Source organism: Meles meles, chromosome 7, assembly GCF_922984935.1.
Source record: "Meles meles chromosome 7, mMelMel3.1 paternal haplotype, whole genome shotgun sequence".
Classification (NCBI taxonomy): domain Eukaryota; kingdom Metazoa; phylum Chordata; class Mammalia; order Carnivora; family Mustelidae; genus Meles; species Meles meles.
In genome coordinates, this window is record NC_060072.1 from 45,301,204 (window position 1) to 45,322,600 (window position 21,397).

The following is a 21,397-nucleotide window of genomic DNA, read 5'->3' on the forward strand; positions in this document are numbered from 1 at the left end:
CTGGGGTTTTTTTCCCCTTTGCTTCTTATCTGGCATCTATCGTTGCTAGGACCTGCACTCCCACCCCACTCCACTCTACATATGCCTCAGAATGCAAACAGAGCATGTCCTTCTTGTAAGGGACAAGAGTTTAATGATTTCTCTAGAATAGGTAACATCTAAAGAAGGACCAGGTGAGATTGATCAGATGAAGCTATCACACATAGATCCAGACCACCAGCAGTAGACATCTCAACACCAAGACCCCTGGCTTCAGGGAATAAGTGACTTGTAACGGACCCCTGGATCTTGTCCTTGATCTGACCAATTCCTGAATGCTTGAGAGGACACGTGCACCAGACTACAATTGCCAATAAAAGCCCACAGACCCCAAACAAAGAGGAGACCCCCTCCTTTCCTTTCTCAGTCTCCAAGACACTCAGTCCGTCTGTTCCTGCTCCATCTTCAATAAATTCTGCTCTCTCCTCCTGTTGGCTCATGTTTGATTTCCATCCTGTATGAAGTCAAGGACTCTTTTGGCTGGTACTGCAGGACCCTCTCTGGGTCCTCAGACCCTGTGTGCTGACACCATAATGACTACCACTAGTACCAAGCTGGCCAGTGCCATCATCTCTCACATGAATTAATGACCATGACCTTCTGTACATGTTTCCTAGGGCTTCCATAAAAAACAGTGCCACAAACTGAGTCATTGAAAACAAGAGAAATTCATTCTCTCATTTATATAGTCTTAAAGTCTAAAATCAATGTTATTAGGGCTGTGCTCTGTCTGAATATTTCAGGAGAGGATGTAGAATTTTGTCTCTTCCTAGCTTGTGGTGGTTGCTAGCATTCCTTGAATTAGGCAACATAAGTCCAATATCCATCTGTAATCATATGGCCTTCTCCCTATATATGCCCCAATTTCCTTCTTATAAGTACATCAGGCATTGGATTAGACCGCCCTGATCCAGTATGACTGTATGCTAACTTGATGAAATCTGCAAAGACTCTATTTACAAAGTAGGTCATATTTACAGGTAGCTGGGTGAAGGGCTGGTAAGAACTTCAACATATCCTTTGTGGGGACACAACGCAAACCATAACACTTCCTGTGTTGTCTCCCTGCTTTATCCTTGACACCTTTAAACTGTTTATCTCATCACAGTCAGAATGTTTCCCATGTCTGATCATGTTCCACCTTTGCTCAAGCTCTCCAATGATTCTCCATTTCTCTTGAAGAAAAAAAAAATCAAAGTCCTAAAAAAGGACAAAAAGTTTCATCTTGGTCTCCCCATACCTGCCTACCTACCCTCACTCTGGGCCACTCTTCAGGACTTCTCTTCCTGGGACTCATTCTATTCCGACTCCTGTCTCAGGGCCTTTGCACTTAATATTTTATATATATGTGTGTATATAGCAGGCATTTTTTTTCTTTATTCCCATACCTCCAGTGCCTAGAACAGTTTCCAACAAATTATAGAATATTCGAAAATAAAGCAAGATACTTGTCCATAGAAATTTAAGTTTTTTTGCTGGAGACCTGGTTGATTACTGCTGGTGGATATTGACCAGCTTGGCAGTTTTTCCTCTAAGAAATTCATATCAGCATTCCTGATGGCTTTAGGTATGTGTAGTTCTTTGAGTTCCTTTAAACATCTTATCATATCCTACTAGTTCCCTCATTAATGATCTTTTAACAACATCCAACTCTCTACACTGCCATGAGCAAGACTTGTTAGCATTGCTGTGGACAGGAAATACCATGACATCTCATCCATGCATTGCCATCTGCCTTCTAAATGTCCATCTTTATCTCCATAAAAGAGCAAAATATGCCAGCTGAAGACAATCAAAGGTACACACCTCACAAAATAAAATAATCCCTAAAGAGAAGCCTCAATAACATCCAGCATTCCTTTGAAAGGGCATCTGGTGATCCTTCTGGAAAATCTTTCAGAATTTTTCTAAAATTAGCAAGCAAGTTATGCAAGGTGCAGAGGCTCACATGTTTCTGAGAGTGATGAATATTTGTTTGGTTAGGGGAAGGGGTAGTCCAGTTGGTGAAAGATGTTATTGCAAGACAAGTTGGGATTTTATATAACAACTTATGGAAAATTACTCTAAATGTTCAAGCAGAGGAGTGACTTGATGAAAACAGTTTGAAAAGCATCATTTTAGCAGAGGTGTGTAGGATGGAGTCTTAGAGTTGGAGGGGAGGCAGGGAGAAGACAGGAAGCCAGGAGACACACTTAGAAATGTTCTGTAGGAATTCTGCCCCATTTAGGCCTGGGTCATGCAAATGATCCAGGTAAGGTTGGATGGCGAACACTGTTGGGATAAAGAAAATAGCCAATTGAGTTGATTAGGGGAGAATCAGCTTTCTTGGAATTCTTCAGACAGTATCTGTTTGTAGGAGTCTTTATATTTTAAAATGTTCACATGCTAACATTTGACAGTTTATTTTTCTGCATGTCTATTACTTTCTGACAGCATGTTAATAAGTGACTTTTCTTTTGTATTCAAAATACTGTGCTCACCTTTTCTTTGAGCCTGGGACTTTTGCAGTTTTCGTGCCTAACATGTTTTCTCCCTAAAATGTTTCCTTTCCCTATCATTTGAGAAAGGCATCCATCTATAAAATATTCAAGGGTAACTTCTCCATCCCTGCAGAAGTGTAACTACTCCACCCCTGTAAAAGTAAAAATTTGTGATATCCTTTCTATGATGAATGCGATTTTGATGTCAGCTCTAGTGTAATTTATTAATACAATTGCACTAATACTTATTTAATGCCTTATTTAAATGCAGTATGAATGATAATTAAGGTTCCTACAATATTTATAACGGGCTTAGAGAAATCTATCCTCTCTCTGCTAAGCTTTATTTCTCAGCTTTACTGAAATATAATTGATAAACAACATTGTGTAAGTTTAAGGTGTACAACTTGATGATGTGACACACATTTTTATTGCAAAATGGTTACCACAATAAGGTTATTTATGCGAGTTTTTTTTTTCAAATCGGTACTTCGGTTATATTTTGTGTGTATGTGTTTTACTGAATTTTATCTGACTTGCTAAAGAGAAGGAAAAGCATCATGCCTTACCAATAAAAATAAATCACTCAAGTCATTTAATTCTATAGCAACACATGTTTAAAGGGGTTAGGTGATGTCCTGATTTCAGAAAACCCAGGTACCAGGGAACACACCTCATAATTTCTGCTGAACAACTGAAGTTGAGGCTATGCTTCAATTTGAGAACGCTTCCTTCGTCCACTCGGGTTTTGTAGAAATTAAACAGTGACATTTTAAGAAAATGCCCTTTTTGTAGCTTGACATATCCTAAACAAACACACACACTCTAAAAATGTGCATCCAAAGTTAACCTTTTGAAACTTCAAACTGTACTTGAGGACATCATAAATGATTCACTGGTGACAGACATATAGGTAATTTTTATGACCTGAGCCATGAATCGTTCTTCAGTTCTTGATTCAAGTGACTACTTTCCACTATATTGAGCCATGCGTTTCAAAAATAAACCTTCTGCTGATAAGGAGATTTACAGAGAACCAAAAAGACTGAGTCAACTATTTATCTGGGACCAAATTCTGTGAACTAAGCTTAGTTCAAGCAGGAGGTTTTCTAAGCAGTTCATTTGTTTTCATATGGTACAAGCATTTTGGAGTTATACTGTAGCTTATGTTCACAGTGCACTGGCAGAAGAGGAGGGGAAAGGCCTGGAGGTAACATTTCATGCATTCTTAGAGAGAAGAATTGAGCACCTGCTTGAAGCAAAGCTCCATGCCAGATGCTCTGAGATACACAGGCCTAGTCTGCAAGAAGCTTATCCCTGTTATAGAGGGAATAAAACAAGTGCACCGATCATTATGTTGTGAAAAATTATAATATAAGACAGAATATTATAAATGTTACAGGAAGGATACAAAAGCAAACTTTTTTAGAAATTTCAAAGACAGATAAAGTACGTTGGTTTTCTGGGGGAATGAAAAAGCCTTCACGGTATTTGAGTAGAATGGGGTTCCGCAAACTTCTGCATGCATGAAAGATGCCTGGGGAGCTTGTTAAAATTTAGATTTCTGGACCATCCCTAGAGATTCTGATTTATGCAGTGGGTCTGCATTTCTAGCCGACACCCCAGGTGACTGCGACAGAAATGACCCAAGCAGTGTGCTTTAAGAACACATGGTTGGAGCCTTAAAAGATAAATAGCATTGAGAAGGTCATGATGAACAGAGAAAGTATTCAGATTAAAGGAACGATAGGATAAATCAAGAGATGGAAAGGTTTGATGTACCATCTGATCTCTTTTGGGGGGTTAGAAATCCTTCTTTCAGTCCTGTTAGCCTATTAAAATAACAGTGGTTTCTGAGGAGCAGTTCTCCAATATGGAGAGACTTGGAATTTCACAACAGAACAGATTGAATATCACCACCCCAAAATATCCCTAAATTACCCAAACATTGATGAAGAGTAATTGATGAAGAGTTTGTGAAGTATCAGTAAGAGATCCTCACCAAGTTAGGTGAGCGAGCTCACTGAAACAGCAACAGATCTCTTGAAGGAAAGGCATCATAGAGCACTCACATTGATGGTCAGCAAAGTTATGATCCCTTTTTTGGAACAACACGTGGATACTACTTTTCTGTGGGTGTGCTCTGAGTAACTGCTCTGTCTTGCTGGTGCCAGGCTGACTCAGTTTATCCCTGTAATCACTGGACAGTATTCATAAACATGCACTAATGATGGGCATGGCATAGAGGGGATGGGGAAATCCACTACGCTACTCCCTCAGTCCACTGCAAGTGACTGGGAGTTTCCTGTGTCCTGTGTCTTTGGACATAAACTCGGATTCCTTTATTCACATTTTACTTTCACTCATGTCCTTATATTGCATCTTATATACCCTCACACGACATTCTGCTGGAGAAAATGTTGGTTCACACACTGGGGAGTTCCCCAGGTGACATCTGAAACTGCCCACCCTCCCTCCCCAACCTGCTCCCGGACATGGAGGGCAAGGAGAGACAGAAGGATGAGGCAGATTACTCCAGAATAACTATTCCAGGGAACTTACTTCCACAGCTTGTCTTGGGCGACTGGAAGACAAGTAGATCTCTACACCAGCCAGCCAGAATCTTCCAAGTTTATACAGACCTTTCACGGGGTTCAGTTACGTATTCAGTCCAGATAGTCTCGAAAACACCTTACTCTTTCAAGATCAGATCCTTGGACCCATTTCCAGTGTGTGGGAATGGTAAGGAGGAGATGCATTCCAAGGACAGAGCAGGAAGTGAGGAGCCTCTGATTGCCTGGGTTTAGCTTGCGGGTCAATCAGTGGTCACATCCTCTCCATGACCTCTTCCAAAAGGAAAGAAACCTAGCATTCCTTCTCTGTATTGACATATGGCTAAAGTGGTAGAGGTAGAGGCTAGGACTCAAGGAGAAACACCATAGGATTGTTTTTCCTAGAGTCTTAGCCCCAGCCTCCATGGGGTTCCTTTTCCCAGTGCAATCATGATCTTGCAGGGAATTCCAAAGTTGTAAATGGCATCATTTTCTTGGATAGATTGATGTTTTGTGGTAATATGTAATACTGTGAATGTTTTCTATATGAAGATAATTTTAGAAGGCAGCATATGTGTACAAAGTCAAGTGTATGTGAAGTTGATAGAATATTAAATGGAAAATGTGCTTTGTTACCACAGAATCTTCATTAACAGTGGGGGGAAAAATTTCTTTATGGAAACAATATAGACACTTTTTTAAAAAATTGTACTTCTTGGTTATTTCAGTTCTTCAACTAAAATTTCTTTCTCCCTAGTGCATTTTGAAACCTTTTGGCAGCTTTATTGTTGAAAAGCCAAGGTACATTCATAATTGCACCACAGTAACATGCATTTATCATTGGCAAAGGTTCCGTACTATAAATGAATTACTGTAATAGATGTGTCATGAAATAGCATCTTATTATCCTCTTCTTCTTCTACTTTCTCCACCAAGCAGGTCAACGTTGATAACAAGTGTTACTCTAAAGTGATATTTTTGAACAAATTAAAGAAATGGAGTGAGCTTTAAAGCTTTAGCTTTACAATATTTTAAAATGATCAACACTTTTTATTCTAGTTATGCTTCTAAATCCCCTAAAACATTTCTTGCTCTGTGCTGTTTTTGCTCATGCTAGAAAAGCCATTGGTTTCTATGCTGGCACTTAGGTTGTTCTCAATCAGGAGAATGTGATTGAGAATTTATTGAATTTGAAGTTGCTGTCAAGAAATGGAAAAAGATATCATCTCTACCTTTGAAGAATGTATAATATAGTTGGGAAATAAAACATATTGATATAAACTATCAAAGAAGTGTGAAATGGAGGGTATAGTCAGTAAGAACTATATACACTGAAAAGAGAATCTATTCAGGGAGAGAGATTTCAAATTGACCAAAAAAATTTTTTTTTAAACTGTGAAAAATTTTAACTGTGAAAAAAAATCTCTAATGTAGATGATAAGATTTTCAATTAGTTTTATTTAGGTAAGTTTGAGAACTGTGAGAAAGAACAAAAATCCACCCTACTCCTTTTCAAAGAACTTCGACAACATATGAGAATAAAAAAAATTTTTGGCTGTGTGGTATGTTGATAGCTGTCATTTCAACGTTTCCAAAGTAGGGAAAGTGAAGTTATCAGAAACATAGTGCAGTGTTCTGTTACCATGATATTCTGTCTAACTTAATGAACCCCTGAAGGAGGTAGTGCGTAGTCTGTAAACAGAGAAGTTCTTCCCAAACATGTCCTACAAAAACATAGACTAACCACAGGCTGTACACATCTAATTGAGTGAGAAACTACTCTCGAGTAACAGATGTGCTAGCACAGTGATATCCGGGAGAAAAAATTCCCATCTCATGATTTTAAATGGGGATGAAGATATGCTACTTATATAGAAAGAGAAATTTTCCATTGTACTGACAAGGTCAGAATCCCCAAATTCTCACATGACAAACTGAACAAGAACAAAAAATTTTAATTTCTTGGTTTGGGTCCAAAACACAGCCAATACTTAACTGAGATTTGGCTTAGCGGTATTCAAACTTTGGACCTTTAATTAACTAAGAGCTATGTGGAACAAGTTGATCCTTTGAAGGAAATTGCAAATTTATAGTGCATATATGGTATATATAGGATATATATACACACACATATATATGTATATGTATACATATATATGTATATACCTAGGGCATGGCATGTGCATATTTTGCTTGATTCTTGCAATTTGGCCAATCTGTACAAAGTCTGTAGGACAAAATCAAATCTCTCAAGTGATGATAAATATTATAGTAAGATAAAATCTGTAATCAAAACAAATGAAAGTTTTACACACAAAATTCAGACAAAGCATTTGCCATCACTCAGGTTGTTTGAGTTACAAGAATGACTAGAAACTTAACGCATAAGGATCCTTATTTTAAAATGAACTTGTGACAAAACAAGCAGAAACTCATCTACATTTCTAATCCTGGAGTCCCAATGTTTTGTTACTAACCAGAAAAGGCAACCTGATATTTTTCCAGTTTCATTTACTCAAAGTTAGGTTTTGGTATTTCTTTTTGCACTCAAAAGAACATCTAGTTTCTATGTGTCTAGAATCTTACTTGGCAGTTCTAGAAATTCATGTCACTTTCTATTGAACCAAAACTAATAATATCACATTTCAGTCTAAACCTCTCTTCTAAATCACCAGGTATTTTTTTTTTTCATATACAACAAGATGAGAATTTTCAAACTAGCAAATTGAATAAATTGAGTCTAAAAGATTGTAAAATGAATTTAATGTGTAATGTGGGACTCTAATTTCACTTTTTTCCATGTGGAAATATGCCTGGTTTAAGGTTCCTTCCTCTGCTCTTAACTCTCCTCCTCTCCCCCTCCATCTATGACACACACATACAGACCACACACACACACTTAAAACATCTAAATTTGTGTTTATTACATGAAACATTCCATTTATCTCAGTCAATTATTTTCAGTCAAATATCACTGAAAAATGCTGAGGTCATCCAAGCATAGAACAATTTACTTGTATACTATGTTGGTGCTATACTTAAACTGTCTGTAGTCCTCTACACATTGTTGCATTTTTGCAATATCTCTGTGGGCTAAAGTCCACCAACATCTTAAATATGGCAAGCCTACCTCCCCATCCCCTTTTTGTGCTAAATTTTGATGTATGTCTACCTAGCAATGTTGGATGGAAACCATTCCTATTAATATTTTAGCTTTAGGACTTCTACACAATTCTTTGCTCATTAAGCAGTTCACTCCTTACTCTACCTGGCAGCCAGTTGTTGGAATTCTTGAGTAGACCTGAATTTGTCAAAAAATGTCTCAGTGAAGTTAGTCTTTGTACAAATTTTGATAACTTAATAAAAAGCTACTAATTTGGAAGGTCTTACTCTCAGCAAAATTTCCCTTCTGCATGCAGATTGGCTCACTGTTAAATCATATCAAGACCATTACATATAGGGTGAAAGATGGAGAAGAAAAAAAAAAATAGCAGGACTAGGGATAGAGGGCATTAGGGCACCTTCTTTTTTGGGGGGGTCAGATATGGCTCAAGAGTTCCCCAATTAAATAATTCACCCTCTACTAGTTTGCTAAAATGTTCCAGAGGTGGCAATGTTTCTAGTTTCCTTTCCAGTGGAAAAAAAAATGAATTTGTTTGTATCCTGAAATCTCTAATTAGCCAGAGATTTTAGGAAAGGCAAGAAAAATTTAACAACCCAAGGGAGGCCAAGAACTAAAGAACTGATGAATGAACACAGAGTCAAGAGCACAACCAGGCAGTTTCAATGTGCCCGATGCCCTTTGGGCCTTGTTTGACAATCCCAAGAACACATGTCACTTTCTATTATGCACACAGATATGGTAACAGCTCAAAATTTCCACTATTCTTTTTGCGATGTCAAGAGAAAATATAGTGTCTGTTGCTGAAGGAGTCTCAGTGCTCAACGGGCAGGTCGCAGTGAGAGAGAGGGAGAAAGAAAGAGAAGCGAGTAAAAGAAACTGGAAAAGAACTAGAAAAAAGAATATTCCAGATGATAACCATTTATAATAATAGTGTATGGTTAGTTTATTTCCCTGATGTGACCATGTTATCCCATGTGTCAGCCCTGAGCTCCAATTTCAGGCACTTGCCAGATGAGGCACAGAAAACAATTGTTCTGGTCGGAAGGGCAAAGGTGCAGTCATTTGATGGAATGCCCTGCCAACGACCTTCCCTTTTATCTCCAAACAAAATAAAAGTTGAAAAATTGTTATTGCTGATAGTAGATGTGGATATAGTCATACTCATTAAAACTGTAGAGAAAAGGATGTAAGACAAAGCAGGTGATGGAGAAAGTCAGTGTCAGAACACAGGGAAACAGAGGCATCTACGTGGATGGTCTGGTACCACTCGGCTTTCTGCACAGGGCCAGTTATATACCACGCAGAGCCGTTGTCCAAGCTTCTTATTTGCTTCTCACTATTCAGCTAATTGACAACACAGCTCTTGCTTCTATATTTAGTGGAGAAAGTCAAACAATAAGAGCCTCTTGGATTTCTAAAAATAAGTACTTGGGTAACATTCCATAACAATTCCTTAAGGGCTTATTGTTCCATTTGGTATCTGTTACCCAGAGGTTCTTAACCCTGTGTATTAGAATCATCGGGGGGCTTTTAAAAATGCTTATGTGGATGCCCAGTGCCAGAGATTCTTTTTAATTGGATCGAATTACAGCCCAGTCATCAGGAAGGTTTAAACACTATCTGGGGGAATCTGCTATCCAGTCAGGGAGAGAACCACTGAGCCTAGTCAATATTCCTTAAACCATGGTCTAGACGGATTGCTTCCACTGGAATCACCCACAGTCTTGTTCAAAATGCAGAAGACCACACCCCACCCATCACCTACTGAGATAGAATCTCTAAGGTTGGGGACCAGACAGAATGGATTTGTTGTTGTTGTTGTTGTTTATAGTCAGACCACCCTGAATGTGCCTGATCTCATCAGAATTGCTTCTTCGTAAGTTTCTGCATGATTCTTAGAGAAAATTCTTGTAGTCATGCTTCTATAACTTAATGACCCATTTGACAGGTTCTTCAGGTAAAAATGGTACCCAGGCTCTACTCCCCCAACTGATATTTTATAATAACCATTTTTTGACCTCTGCGATTATTCCACAGCACAATTTTCATTTCAGTACAGAAATGAAACTATATGTATGTGCATAGATGATATAGATTTGGATAAATACCATATATTTCTAGCTATGTGAAATAGATACATACATCTATATTTATCCACTACATACACATAGAGACACTGGCTATAATACAAATAGGAATCATCTTGATTCCGGCTTTTAAAGGACTTCCATTTCTTAAAAAAAAAAAAAAAAAAAAAAAGGCTTCCATTTCTTATTTTCATGCTCATGACAGAGGAGGACTTCCTATGGCTGTATATAATGTATCATGGGTAAAATCTCAAATGGGTGGCTATACACAGCCAAATTTAATGTCCTCCGAATAACCCTTAGAAAGAGAAAAACCCAGAGACATCAAAAAAATTATTTTGAGTATACTTATGAGTCCTGATTATATATATTTTATAGTTCTGTTGTTATAGAAGATGATTCTTGAAATTCAGGGATCCTGACAATCTGTCCAATGTGGAAAACCTATTAAAAAGCAATCTGAAATGCATTGCAGGTGAAATCACTTTTACTGAAGTGAAGATCATTTAATTTATTCTAAGGGCATACAATTGGAAGAAAAGACTGCCTTGGAATTTTTTTTAACAATATTGCATAAATACATACTTCTTTATTTTAGCTTCAATATGTGTATAGCTTGGGAAAGGCTCATGTCAGAAAAGCAAGTGATTTTTTTTTTCTTGTCATGGACCTCTACAGTATGGATACTCAGAATTAAAAATTGGTTCTCAAGTGAAAACAGAAGAATGAAAAAGCAGAAGGTATTGTTTATCTTGACCTTATCTGTACATGTCAGAAAATGAAGACAGTGATGAATTACTGTACAAAATTTTATTGTCAGAGGCAAAATTCAAATTTGTTCTGCTTAAAATACAGAAGAGAAATTTTCTCATTTAGAAAAATCCACTTTGTTAGTGCTTGATTGTAATGGAATAAATTTCATGTTGAATACATACTGATTCGATTTTCACTGAATAATTTTAAAGGCATACCATAGAAAACATTTATCTTCTAAACTAACACAAAACCATTGATTTGGTAAGTTCTTTAGCAAGTTGTATTTACTAAAAGGATAGTTATTATTTTGTTTCTAAATCATAAAATATTAAAAAGAAAAAAATTGCTCCCATTAGGCATATTTTAAATAAGTCTGTCCATTTGGGAAATGGCTTTAGGAAAATAAAGTTTGTTGCTGAATTAATTCAAGTTCATTAAAAATAGTCCACATAATATTTTAAAAGATTATCTGATGAATTCAGTGGTGTACAGAAAGCCACTTTTGAAAGTTCAAGGACAGAACGTCTCATCTCACCCCAAGTAACTGGACAGTGCATAAGCTTCATGGAACTAATGTATTTTATTTTATAGTGTGAATTTGTTTTCAAAGACTATAAAAACATAAAGGGACCAAAATATAGCAAAGGAAAATGGCAAGTATATTCATATGGGACGAGGTACAGGGAGCATTTAAAAAGGTAATGTGAAATTACTATTATACCATAGTTTAAAAGGTAGAAACAACATTTGAGGAGAAATTCATTTGAAAAATGTTACATACTTGAGAAGTGATAGATAAGAAACCTATTTTAAATAAAACAGAATAACGCAAAATTAATAGCAAATGTTCTCACCCAGTAGGTCCTAGGGTGTATGAAGGTGGGAACAGGATACTGTCAAGAACAAGAACAAGTGTAGTAATATTGTGAACCTAGTAGGGGTTAAAAGGGTAGCGACTGAATGATTAACTTGGAAGATAAATCCACTGCACATTCAAGGCAGATGTGCTTTACAGTAATATTTGCTATAAAAACATTTCACTCTCTCATTTACTTACATGACATAGTAAAAATGTGTGCGATTAGAAGTAAGCTGACCTGCGCCAAGCTAGGTAAAAGCAGTTATCTTAAACCGCATCCACTACGTACAGCAGGCCAATGGAAAAGGTAACTTCAAGTAAATTCAGCAGCAGCAGTCCATCTATACAGCTCCAAGCAGAAAGGAAGAGCTCTCTGACCTCATGGCTAAACAAAACGAGAGTTCTGGCTACATGAATAGATCTCCTCTGCATGTAGGACAGAGGTTTAACCTATCTTTTGGTCCACTGGTGAAGAGTTTTGTAATCCATCCTCTCTTTTTACTTATTTTTCAAGTTTGATTGCTTGGAGTATCTGTTCATTATCTGTTGTAGCTTAAAACCCACTACACAACACACTAACATAAAACATTTGGATGAAAACTGTCAATAGGCCATGTGAAGTAACTGTTAAGAACCGAGGGTCAAACCAAAAGGCACTAACTAGCATTTTTTTCTCAAACGAGTCAGTGACAACGAAAAAGTAAGCTGAGTATTCAAATCCTGTATAGAGACTGGTCTGTACAGATAATCATTGTGCTTCCAGGCATATGGGAGGCAGATTGATGACTGACTTGAGCCCCGTAAGTCTTGTTTTGCACCATTTTGAATATCAGCTAATACCTATCACCAGTCATGTAAACTGATTCCAACTCTTAACCTCAGTCTCCCCATTGATAAATTGAAACTGATGGTGTTTCAATTATTAAATGAGATGATGTCTAAAAAATGCCTGACATTTGGGGGCGCCTGGGTGGTTCAGTGGATTAATCTTCTGCCCTCAGCTCAGGTCATGATCTCAGGGTCTTGGGATCCAGCCCTGCATCAGACTCTCTGCTCGGCAGGGAGCCTGCTTCTCCCTCTCTCTCTGCCTGCCTTTCTGCCTACTTGTGATCTCTGTCTGTCAACTAATAAATAAAATCTTTTAAAAGAATAAAAAAAAATCCTGACATTTAGTAGATTCTTAAAGTTCATTCTTTTCCTATATTTTATCTCATTTAACATTAATACAGCACACAAAAAATTAATTCAGGTGAAAATGAAGAACTAGTCATTATTTTTCTTTTTTCTTAGGGCATTAGTACATGAACTGGAAATGTAAAAAAGAGACATTTTCAGTGTACTATCCTTAAAGTACTTAATATTCAAAATAAAGTTCCTTAATGTGCTATGTGTTCAAAATCTGAATAAAATCATACTGTCTACTAATAGGACCTTTTGTGAAAACTTATTTAAAAATATAATGTATATACTTATACATAAACAGTATACTTAAAATTAGAACATATATTTTTCACCAACTGCTTATTTTTAATAGTTAAGACTCTAAAAACTTTTCTAAACTTTGAAATAAAATTTCATAAAATAAAATGGAAAACAAAAGCTACTAGAGTTCCCTTTTGTTAGCATTTTCCTGAAGAGAAACCACATTAAGCAAAATATTTTAATAAAATAATTCCTTATTAATTCATAGCAATTGAACTCAAGGTTACCCTTATATAGCTAAAATTCGAAATTTTAGAATATTTTATAAGTACATTTCATTACTCAAAAGTTCACATGTACTAATTTGAACAAACACATTATTGCCTAGGATAAGAATTGTTGAACTTTAAAGAATATATGATTAACTTATAATATATGATTAACTTAAAATTAACACATTGTGAATATACAAATAGTATGCTAAACCCATTTTAGAAAACTTGAACTACTTTTACCTAAGTAGGTTAAACATTTTTCCTGCACCTTACTGATATTATTAAATTGTTCAAATAGCTTTTCTTGAAGATAAATTCTATCCCAATTTATATTCCAATTAGAAAGTTTAAACCATGTGGTTTTATTATGCTTTCCAAATGTTACACATTTTTGTGAAACACAATTAAGGGCTGTGATACCAACCATTGAGAATTATCCTCAAGTACCATATAAGTTTTGAAAACGAGTGTACAAAAATAATGCACAATATTATCTATACCTAAAAATTTAGTTTCTCTTATGTAGCAGGTAATTATTTTTCATGTCACCCTCACTCTAATTGGCTCGTGATTTATGTTTGTTGCATTTACTGCGATGTGAATTCCTCCAGGCCTTTTTCTGCTCCTCCTTTCTTTCCCTTCACAGAGGGCTTTGTGAAATAAAATGTGCTCTATAAATATTTTTTTAATTAAATTGAATTTTGCCTTATATAATTAGCAGTGTCAAATGATAATAATCCAGCTATGATCGCTGGTAAAGGGAGGAAAAAATGTTTAAGAATCTTAATATCTCATTATATAAACTTTTATTATGTCTTTAAGAGGTATATGTGGTCACCTCTTGGTCATCCTGAGAATAACTGAGCTATTTTAGGTCTTCGATTCCTCAGGGAAAGAAAAAATTCCTTAAAATTTTAACAGCCAGTGGATTTTAATTAAATACATCATTGTAAGCTTCTTCAAGAATTCCTATACTGAAGCTGCATAAACATTGCTTTTTCACAATTTAGTCTGCATAACATTTTACTGAATATTATTTTCACTGATTTAGATGGAAACCATTTTATCTGTGGTCTGACCATCTGTTACTACAGTTAGAGTTTACCAGAGAAATATGTATAAAAATAAAGCATATTATCACCATGCTAAAGTCCTATTTAAACAGTGTTCACCAAAAGATCAAAAAAGGAAACTATGATCAATGAACTATATGTTTTGTCACAATATCGGGCTGCTTATCCTGACTGAAGTGAATTGCTGATGATCATTCCATGCAGTTGTTTGACATCATGCTCATTAGAAACACAGACTTTACAATAGTGTAGACCTATTTCACCACGTGTTTTGATGCCATTTCTGGTATTTGGAAAACTTCCAACTTGTGCAATGGATAGAGGCATTTCAAAATGTCTTTCTAGTTTTGTCATAGGAAGGTTCTATTGAAAAGCTAAGGTTATTGTGCCTGTTTCCCAGATAACAACTATGTAATTTTCAAGGTTCCTGTTACTCCGAGCCTCAGTTTTCTCATCAGACTATCACGGCTAATATAATTTATTATGTTAAACATAATAAACAATAAAACAGCATTTGTAGAAGTTTTTCACAAATGGAATGCAATTTGTAAGTACGTTATAATCTTAACCTTGTAAGATATTAGTTATGTTTGTAACTAAAATATCAGTCTGATGATATAAAGTATCTTAGAAATAATATAAATCAAAGTCAGCTAAGCTCCAATTTTAAAAAGCTCCAATTAAAATCTGGGTTATTGAAACTCACGAATCAACCCCACATTGTAGAAATTAACCTTAGAGGTCATACTCGACTATTTTTTAAAAACATGAAGATTTTAAGAAAAGTTAAAGGGAAAATGTGTGAAAATGGAGAAAACATTTTATTTATAAATTACCTGGTGTTATTTAATATTCGGTATGGTAAACAATTTAGTCCTGTCTAATTGAAATGAAGTTTTGTGTTGTATATATATATTGGCAGAGTAAAGATTTAAGCCTAGATATTGAACAATTTCAACAGTTTGTTATTTCATGCATATATAGGACTTGTAAAACATACAAAGAAGAGAAAAAAGATAAAAACTCTATGTAGAAAATAGACTTTTATAACTACATTTTACAGAATATTCCAAGAGATATCATTAGTCATTTTATTATTTTGAAAATATTACTTATTTAACAACTAAAAAATGTCAAAGCCTGATATAATCTTCAACATTGGAAAGGATAAATTATTGAAAAATATGTAGAACAGAAATTCCATCTCGATGTCATTGATACTACTATACCGTTGAACAGATATTCTATGAGGTATCAAACATTGCACATAATTACACATTTAGGATTTGACATTGTAGCTAAACCAGTTGTTCAAGGCCACTAAAATACTGTAAGAGGATTAAGATTATTAACAGTGGGGAGGAAAAAAAGAACTCTTAAAGGCTTTCTAACTCAAATCTGGAAATGGTGATTTCACTCAAAAAGAATGTCACAACTATGAAGAATTTTCAATAATTCATGACACAAAATAAGACATCCACCTCTAATTTTTTAATCTATTTACCTCAATTCCACGAATCCAAGGGTGATACGGTACGTGTTTTGGACCTGCACTGAAGAGTGATATTTATTTTTGTGATGTCTCAGAACTTGTCCCTAAACGATTTTATATGCGATAAGTACTAGTTAAATTTCACGACTTCTGATCAGCAGAATGACTTTTAGATTTTCTACTATTACTATGTCTTACTAATACCACAGTGTCCTTAAAATTCATGTGTTTTAATTGAATGAAGTGCTGAAAATGTTAGGTATGAGTAATAGTTATTAGTTGCTAAAAAGATAAAATTCAATTGTAGGTGATACTTGTTTGATGGATTAGGAAATTGCCCCTTTTTACTACAGACTCAAAATAAATCTATGGCTCTGGTTTCTAAAATACCTATTTTCCCCCCAGTGCTCAGTGACTATTAGAATCTATTTTTCTCAATAATCTGTGAGAAGATTTGGAGGAGTAGAAAACCTCAGGACGATAAAAAGTGGTCCACAAACTTTTGGCTTGGGTCCAGTGGTTGTGTTGGTATTTTATGATGGCAAACTTAAGATATGTTCATTTTGGATCATCTAAGCAATGTTTGGAGAGCTGGCCTACTGGGTGAGAATACCATTTAAAAGCACTTGTGTTACATAACAGACAGCCATGGCAAGGGCTATTTAAAATTCTTAGGTAGAAGAGAGCTGTCAATGCCAAAGAAAAAGCTTTGTTCACGGAAAATAACTGTCCTCCAAATGGATGGCATGACTGGGATCCAAGGGTCATTACATGGCATCAGACCTACTTGAGGTCCCGCCACTTAATGGAGGATTCAACTGACACAGACACAAAGACCAACACACACACACACACACACACACACACACACACACACACAGAAAGTTTTTAACCCTCTGGACCATACAACATGAGATGGAAAAACAAACAAGATGGAAAAGAAATGTTTTCTCAGCACTGATAACTATTAAATGTACATAATTGTTTTATGCAACAGGAAGTTTGACCAGAATGATGACAGAATCTGTATTTAGGATATGTGGTTGCCACTTTGGAGAATTAGAAGAGTGTTTATACATAAATTTTGCTTGAGTTCATTTTCATGTAGTAGGATAGACTGTTGTTCAGGAAATAGATGGAAAAAAAATCTGAAAGAGTCGAGAAATTTAGTTAGGAAATGGTCAGGAAGGAGAGCGGTGACATAAATTCTTTTCAGCCTTTCCAAAGTTTGCACAAGTTTATAAAAAGAGATAAAGTTTCTTTGATCAGAAGAGATTCTTTGCAGAAGTGCAGTGTACAACATACTATATACATATAGGGCTTCCCTCTGTACATATACATATGCATACACTATCTATACGCCTTTTTAAACGTATACACGGTTTTAACTCGAAGAAAATGAGTTAGCTACATAGTCATCATTGCAAGACAAGCCAATTGCTAAAAGAAGTGATAATGATCACTTAAAGGGCTATTTCACCTCCCACATTTCCCAGGACTAAGAAGAGAATTCTTTTTCAGTTTTTCTTTCATTGCAACAATGATTGTCATAGATAATCTTTGTGCTTTTGTATAATGCCCATCCTGGATGTAACATATATACACATACGACATCGGACAGTTTAAGTAAGCATGCTGAACACAGGCAGGACCATACAACCATGCACAAAATATTCTGAGTATGTTTTTCTGAACTGATGGCAACATCAGCATGCACCACTATCATACTTGGTCCTGTACAAAGAGGAATGTACAGCTGAGGCCATCATGGCTAGTGTCACTTGCAAGAGTTTCTTTAGAGAAGAACACCCAGTAGAGAAACAAAACAGAATGAATGAAACAAACCAAAAAAATCCCCCAAAACCAAAAACATAAATAAATAAAATTTTCCTCCCACACGTTAATGCTGAAAATCGGGCCATTTTCCACATAGCACATTTTCCTCATTCCATAGAAAGCAGGTCTTCTCCCAAAATTCGGAGTTGGATTGTTTATAAGAGAGAGTTTAGTGTCTCAGAGCTTTTCCTAACCATTGGAAAAGCTCATCTTGATAAAGCATTTTCCAGCGCACGTTGGCTTCCACGGTTTCCACAGCTCTCAAGAAAGAGGCAGCCGCTACTCCGTCATAGTTCTTCATGAAGTTCTTCAGCTGGAAAGAAACAGTTTTGAATGGTAAATATGCATGCCTCTAACTCCTGTCTAACATATGTAAACAAGACTGTATGAGAAACGAAGTGCCACAGTCACCACAGAAGCCATATTTAATACGGGAAGAAAGCTCACTAATGAAATACGATATAACAAATTGTGCCCATTAAGTGTGGTATAGTATCTTTTGGAACCAGAAGGAAAAAGGAGTGGACATTACAGTTTCAAGAGCTCCAAATTCAGCTTCTTGTTTCCTAAGTAAATATTAAAACAGACATATTTATCTTTTCGTAATAGGTTGATGGGACTGTGGCCAAGGCTAGTTCTAATTACAAAGCACATCCAATGTCCAAATAGCCTCAAAAACTGAAGATAAGGATTAAAGTTCACTCTTTGTTGGTAGAGATCCAAATCTTCTTCATCATCCCCAAATAAGTAGCATAAGGGGTTGACACTATCTTTAGCAGCAAAGGATTACCAGATACTGGGTGGTGGGAAGAAAGTAACGATGCTGTGAAAACTGGATGATTAATGACATTTCAGTTGCCCAAGTGACTCAGCTTAGAAAGAATGAAGGATAGTTAAATGTGGACTCATTTAGCTAAAGACTTTGAGCACTTAATTAAAATAAGTTACCATTTTAAGATATTTTGCTATTATTTTTCTGGATATAAGATTTTCTCTAGAGAGTTCACATATTCTGGGAATGCTCAGGGATTTTGTTTCAAGAGTAAATACTAGCAGTCTTTCTTTCTGTTTGATATGTTAAGAAACTGGCAACCAACCAACAATCTCAATGCTAATAGGCAAATGTGAAAAATCAGCTTGCAACACAGAAACATTAGTGGTGTAATTAGTGTGGGTGTGATTCATCATATGGTGGGTGCCACATGGAGGACATGCCAGGAGGGAAATGTAGTGCAGCAAGACTGACTCAGGGATGGGGGAAGGGCATTGAAAATGGACTTCTTAATACCGTTCTGAGTTAATCTAGAAAGTGGTTCATTGGTAGCTTGGTTTGTTTATGACAGTGTTACTTTGATTACATGATACCAATCGGTTTTCTCAAAGTTTTTCCTCCACTTTCCTACAAAGCCCCATGCCCTCACACGGCATTAGCAATGGATGACTTCATCTCAGAACTATATCCTTTATAAGACTTCAAAATCCCTATGCTTTGATAACAAACATGTAAAATATCCAACATATAGCAAAGATTTATTAATGCTACCCTGAAAATTGGTTTTGACATTTTACCAAATTTACACATGCTAAGAGGAAGAAGGGAAGACCTGGGAATTTACTAAATGTCTTCAATATTCCAGGCACTGTGCCACACACATATGCCTATAACAGGCTTACATACATTAAAAGGAAGTCTAATGGAAACACTGCATCATATTTTTAAACTTTAACTGATTAATCCAATAATTCATTCAGTCTATAATCCTATAGCAATAAGTAATACATCATGATCTATGTCTTGAATTGTTTTATTACACAAATATGTATAGCACAACATACATGTATATATCACATACGTTCATTACAGTGGTATTCTTTACATAATATATGTCAATCAGGAAAAAATTTTATTTGCTGCTCTTAAAATACGTTCTGCATTATTACATGCTTTCCTAGGCGGTACTAAATATGCCAGATAGTGATAAATGACCCACTGGCAACTTTGACTCTGTACAGCACGTTCTTGGCCCCTTGATGGGAGAGAGAGCAAGCCAGCCTGAACACTGGAAGTAAAACACTTAAGTCCTCGTCAAAGGCAAACTATGGGTTTGAATATGAATGTGTTATTGACACAAAGACAGTAGGTCAGATTATCTTGCAAGGGAACCATCAATAAAAAATGTAAGTGGTGGGTCCCCAGGGATTCATTTCTTAAATCACTATTTAAGTGCACTAAGTACTAGCCTCATGAGCTCAAAGAGCCTGAGGTGACTTGAATGAATCTTGGCAGTAGCTTATTCATCAGAACACATATGGCCCACTTTCCGTGGTTGGCACAAATTGATTTTATGCCCAGATTCCTCTGCAGCTCTTCTGGCAAACATGTGTTCAGAGCAGCCATCTAACAGGTCCTGGGGTGTGTGATCATAGCACCTTCCAGACCCTTTGCCTGACTTTAGAGGGCACGGGGTAGATGGAAGACACTTGGCATTCCGGTTTGCTTATTTCTGCAGTTCTTTGGTAGATTTTCTGCTGTTATTAGCTTTTATTATTGTGTTTCCTAAATATTTATGCCATATTCTGCTTTTATTTGAAAATGTTGCAAGTTTAGACATTTTTATAAAATAGCATTTAGTAAGATGTCAGAGTTGTTTGTGCTTCCTGCTCTTAGCATAAAATTTCTAGACATGTTTGTTAATTTCTCCATTAGAAGGCATTTTCACATTTAAAAAGAAACTCTGATTTTGGGGTACCTGAGAGCCTAAACATCACAAAATAAATTATTTGTAGAGTAAATTGCAAAACATATTATACTCTCAGTAACCATATAAATGAATTGAATTAGCTATTGCCCTATTATGAGGTTTATATTTTCAACACTAAAACTGTAAATGGGATGTCTGTGATGCCGAGGATCTATGTTCCTCCACAACAGGGCTGCAGTTGAGGTTCAAGATGCAGAAAAAGGAGCGCTGGGGAGAACTGCTCAACAGACATCAGTATGAAAAACTGGCAAAGGGCTTCTGTCGCTCCCTCAGGTTGTACTTCCATTAGTTTAAAATTAAGGAAATAACACACTGTTTCATGGAGAAATAGTGTTCAAATTGCTAGAGCCTTGTAATTAGGAGGAAATTGCCAGTTTCAGGTAGTAGAATGCAGTTTTGGGGAAGGGACCTTGCAACAACTCCTATTTCTCTACTGAATGTCCCTGGGGCTGATGGGGTGATTAACATCTCAGTTTTCAGAATTCATAAAGATGCCGATTCCCTTTTGATCTATATATACTCTTGAAAATAAAAATATTCTTGAATCCAAAGGGAGAGCATTGCGTTTGCTTGTGAGGCTCATTGGTTATAAGAGGATGAGTCTGGAATTTCCTCACCTGCTTTATATTAATGGAGGTGG

General features: G+C 36.1%; 1 protein-coding gene across 1 annotated transcript in view; it reads right to left on the minus strand.

Moving 5' to 3' along the window:
* Positions 1–17,103: 17,103 nt before the first annotated feature.
* Positions 17,104–21,397, minus strand: part of TRHDE (thyrotropin releasing hormone degrading enzyme) — a 374,398-nt gene continuing 370,104 nt past the window's right edge. The window contains exon 19 of the mRNA XM_046013805.1: positions 17,104–18,308. Coding sequence (XP_045869761.1) covers positions 18,165–18,308 — 144 coding nt within the window. The 3' untranslated portion in view covers positions 17,104–18,164. The remainder of the gene's footprint in view (positions 18,309–21,397) is intronic.